The following is a 4,571-nucleotide window of genomic DNA, read 5'->3' as shown; positions in this document are numbered from 1 at the left end:
TTATAATATTTAATTATAATTAAATATTTTTTTTATATAATAGATTCTGTATTTCTCTTTTAAGAGACTTCATATTTTTTTACACTATGCTTACCAGATAGGCATTCTTCACAATGAAAGCCTGCTGTGTTGTTGACACATTTGAGACATTCTCCTGTTTCGTGATTACAATTTCTAACTGCATTTAAGTCAATATTGTTATTGCAATCGCAAGGACGGCAAGCCAAACCTCTTTCAGGATTCCCATAATAACCATCAGAACATGTTTCACATCTAGGTCCTATAAGAAAACAAATATTTTTAATAAACTTAAAAAGAAAAGATTAATCAAGTATATACATATATATATAATTATATATACACTTACCAGTTCTACCACTAGGACATTCTGAGCAAATAGGATCAGGGTTATTGCCCAGAAGAATGCAAGGTCCATTATCAGGACAAGGACACGATTTGCAATCGTCCGGAGTTCCTTTCAATGGATAACCATAATATCCCCTACTACATAACTCACAATTACTGCCTGCAGTATTATGCTGACAGATGCATTGTCCTAAACAAATGTATGAAAAATACTGTATTATATATTTTAGATATAAATTATTAAAGGAATATTACTTATTATTATAGAATATTATATTACAAAAATTATTATGAAGCTATAATTATAGTTCACACACAATTAAGCATAGTTTATTTAAATTTAGCAAATTGTTAAGGACTGAATAAAGCCATCATCTTCTATCAACTTTTTTGTCTTTGAATTTGGAAATTATTTAATCACAAGAGTATATAATTTACAAGCAAATCAAAACAGCTAATTTGTATGTTACGATCAAATTAATTTATAGTGCCTTTTTTATAATAAAGATAATAAATATCGAATTATAATAGTATTATAAAGTTAAATATAAAGTATAAAAGACGATAAAATTGAAATACCTGTCTCGGCCTCGCAAATGTCGGCGTGACCGTTGCAGTTGCAAGGGACGCAAAGGGCAAAGGGACCGCCGTTGGGCGGATCATGATGGAATCCGGGCGCACATGACTCACAAAACTGACCGACATAGCCATGAGGACACTGGCAATGCTCCACCCAATCGGCTGGCTCACCGGCTGCGCCGCGATGAGCCGTCTCCAATTTTACGTCGTCTAAAAATCCTCGGCCCTGATGAGTATACGTCCCGCGGATTTTTATGGCGGTCAAGTTTGACAAAATTGACATAAAGGCTCGAGAAGACAATCGAGGTTGCCAACCGTAGCCGGAATGCTCGTGTAATCTGAAACGATACTCTTGAGGCTGCAAAAGTAAAATTTACATTAATATTTATATTATATTGAAATTACAAGTACCTAAATATAATTTAGCAAATAAACATGGATATTACGTGCGTACTGATAAAAGAGAAGAAAATAAAAGACAGTAAAGCAAAAATACTTACTGTGACAGTCGGTAAGCGATTATTTTGACCGAAGATTGGTTGCGTGATCTGCTCGCCGTTTCCACCCTCTAAAATTACATCGCGAGCCGTAGGAGCCGGACCAGTTTCTCCTATCCTCAATATAAATGACAAGTCTTGATTATACGACGCTCGCTGGTCTCCCAAAAATCTATCGGGCGCGAGGAAGTACACGTTGTCGCGATCAAGCGCGTTGACGGAGATTGTCTGAGTCAATGCATCATAATACATTGGAATCGGATTACCGGCCACGGATGCAGACCAGCGCTCGTTTCCTCGCACAAACATATTTTCAATGAATACTTTTGAGTAACCGGTCGCCGGTCGACAGACCGAGGAATGTCCGTAGCAGAAACAGGGAGTACAGCCGAACTCGTTGTCCACTGCTAGATTGAAGAAACCTGGTCGACATCTAGCAAATTTCGACATTGAATCAATTTCGCGTTTGACTTTTTTTTTGGGGGGGGGGAACAAACAAATCAGATTTAAATAAACATTAATTCAAGGAACTCAGATCCTTATTTAAAAATGTGTGTGTGTGTGTGTGTGTGTGTGTGTGTGTGTGAATTATTTTCTAGGGGAAAAAATTCCAATTTAATTAAATAACATAACAGAACTTACTCCCTACAACGTTTTCCCTCGACATTTTCCTTGCAAACACAAACTCCAGTGACAGGATCACAGTTAGGAATGTTGCCCGCTGAACCCGCTAGGCTACATTCGCAGGAAGTGCAGCCCAGCGAGACAAAATTGTAAAAGTTGGCTGCGCAACGATCACATTTATCCCCTGTCACGCCAGGTTTACATTGACATTTACCCTCGCTATTGCATTGTAGGCTTCTCGAACCTGCAATTTATTATACATTTCAATTTATCATTATTATATAATTTAAAATTTTAAAAAGAATTAATTTAAATTCCCCAGATTACTATTAAAATTTATTTTTAATATAAGTTTATTATTATTATAATTTAATAAGTAAATAAATATTAATCCTGATTATATTTACCAATCTCGTTGCAGTTGCACGCAACGCAATAATCATCTTCAGGACGTTGATAGTAATTTTCCCGACACCGCTCGCAATTGGCACCATCGCGATTCGCTCGACAATCCAAACAATGACCTCCGTGACCCGTTGCCTTGTACAGTTCCTTGTCGAAGTAACATCTGTCCGAGTATCCATTGCAGTTGCAAGCTGTAAGAATTAATAGAGCAGATTAAATTGATGAATAGTAAACAATGCTAGGGAATAATTGCAAAACTTCTAAATGCAAAAAAGAACGCAAGAAATGAAAAAAAAAGAAAAAAAAAAGAAAAGAAACGCCAGCTCTTTTTCTCAATACAAATAATGCAATTACTCGAAAAATAATGCTCAATGAATGATACTTCATAAACAATAATCATGTTAAAAGTATAATAAATAATTATATTTTCTTAACATATATAATCTGATGTAAAAATTAATTACTAGATTCCGGATACCAAGGGAGTATTCCATTTCCTGTTGATATGCAATCCGCTATCATTAATAACACGATCAGTTTCATTTTCTCAATGCGACGCACTGTTTTATAATTTAACTCTTATTATTATCATTTATTAGTATACGCAATATTGAATTATAATTATTTAATTATATAATTATATATTTAATTACACAAATATATAACTGTCCAATCGTTTGTTGTTATTTTGAATTACGCATTTTAAGTCACTGTCACTTTAAAAGTTATAATCATCTCGTTTAAGATTACATTTCCTCGATATATCCGTCGAGAATCTATCTCTAATTGCGGTCTCTTGAATGCGGACAAAAGTGCATCGAGCGGCTGTGCACCTTCTCCGCAAGCCGTGCATCCCCACTCGAGCGAGCAGGAGATGCACGTAAAAGGCAAAGCTGGTATCAGGTAATACTGGTGAAGGTGCAGTCTGCGCGCTTATGATTTTTGTAACGCGCGTCATGGTTCTCATTTTATTCTTTATACTGATTATTATTCTTTATACAAATGTATTAAAATATGTATGTGTATATTAATTACGAAAAATAAATATGAAAATGTTATGTAAAGACATAATATCAAGTAAATGGAAATATTATGATGCTAAAGATCTAAATATGAATATTTTGGGAATCAATTTTCATAAAAAATATTAAAATAAAGATTATTATAAAATATTTACTAAATACTCACGTTTGCATTCGTGTGCATCTGTAGTTTTCGCACGACCCCAAGGAGCGTCGTTGTAAAAGGGTAAGCACTCATTGCAGTCTGGACCAGCGGTATTGTGCTCGCATCTGCAAAAGATTTAATTTATAGCTGTAATTTAGCACTATTTAGAATTTCATTAAAAACGGCAACAAAAAGATGAGAATTACTCCTATATTCAGTATCGTGAGGATTCTAATTTCACTTAAAACTTAAATTAATTTTAGATTCTAATTTTGATTACTGTTTTACAGAATGCAATTAATATAAGATCTCCTTACAAGATATAACATGGAGTATATATAAAAACCCTGTCAAAATTTCCGCAGCAATTAATATTTAAAAAAAAATTTAAAAAAAAGAAAGAGATAAATAAATCTAAATATATTATTATAAATGCTGAAAAATCATTATTAAATGAGATAAAGTTATTACCGGCAAACTCTGCGAGTTCTACCGTCGACACTGGTACTATTTACGCATTCTCCGGCGTGGCCATTGCAAGCGCATCTTGCACCGACCGCTACATCGGCTATTGCATAGTAATAAGATTTCAGTACTTGCGCGTCGCCAAAAACTTCATCGCCAAATGTGTTTAATCTGTCCAGAGTGATCCTCAAATCTGTCGCTTGTACCCATTCCTATATAAAAAAAAAAATCGCGTCTGTCATATCGTACATTAGATAATTATTAATCATGATAAAAAAAAGAGTCCATGAAAAAATTTTAATTCTGCAATTTAATCAGTTAAGTAATCTCCTGTCCTCATCAAGAAAGAAAAGATTAATTTCCAATCAATTCCTAACTTAGAATTTCCAAGAATAATACTTTATAATTAAAATTTTATAAAAAGTTTCCTTAGATTTTATAAATTAAATGAAATTATATATACATATA

The 4,571-nt window shown here is 33.8% G+C and overlaps 1 protein-coding gene across 1 annotated transcript in view; it reads right to left on the bottom strand.

Annotated features, from left to right (window-relative positions):
* LOC115234791 (laminin subunit gamma-1) overlaps nucleotides 1–4,571 on the bottom strand; it is a 16,040-nt gene that overhangs the window by 8,667 nt on the left and 2,802 nt on the right. Inside the window, exons 4-11 of the mRNA XM_029806127.1 lie at nucleotides 4,110–4,315; nucleotides 3,660–3,763; nucleotides 2,474–2,662; nucleotides 2,085–2,310; nucleotides 1,446–1,875; nucleotides 946–1,303; nucleotides 368–556; nucleotides 95–280 (exon numbers count right to left, since the gene is read on the bottom strand). Of these exons, the coding sequence (XP_029661987.1) occupies nucleotides 95–280; nucleotides 368–556; nucleotides 946–1,303; nucleotides 1,446–1,875; nucleotides 2,085–2,310; nucleotides 2,474–2,662; nucleotides 3,660–3,763; nucleotides 4,110–4,315 (1,888 nt within the window). The remainder of the gene's footprint in view (nucleotides 1–94; nucleotides 281–367; nucleotides 557–945; nucleotides 1,304–1,445; nucleotides 1,876–2,084; nucleotides 2,311–2,473; nucleotides 2,663–3,659; nucleotides 3,764–4,109; nucleotides 4,316–4,571) is intronic.

The sequence above is a fragment of the Formica exsecta genome, unplaced genomic scaffold (assembly GCF_003651465.1).
Source record: "Formica exsecta isolate Colony F162 unplaced genomic scaffold, ASM365146v1 scaffold207, whole genome shotgun sequence".
NCBI classification, from domain to species: Eukaryota; Metazoa; Arthropoda; class Insecta; order Hymenoptera; family Formicidae; genus Formica; species Formica exsecta.
Note: the sequence above shows the minus strand (reverse complement) of the source record. Positions and strands in the feature narration are given on the sequence as shown.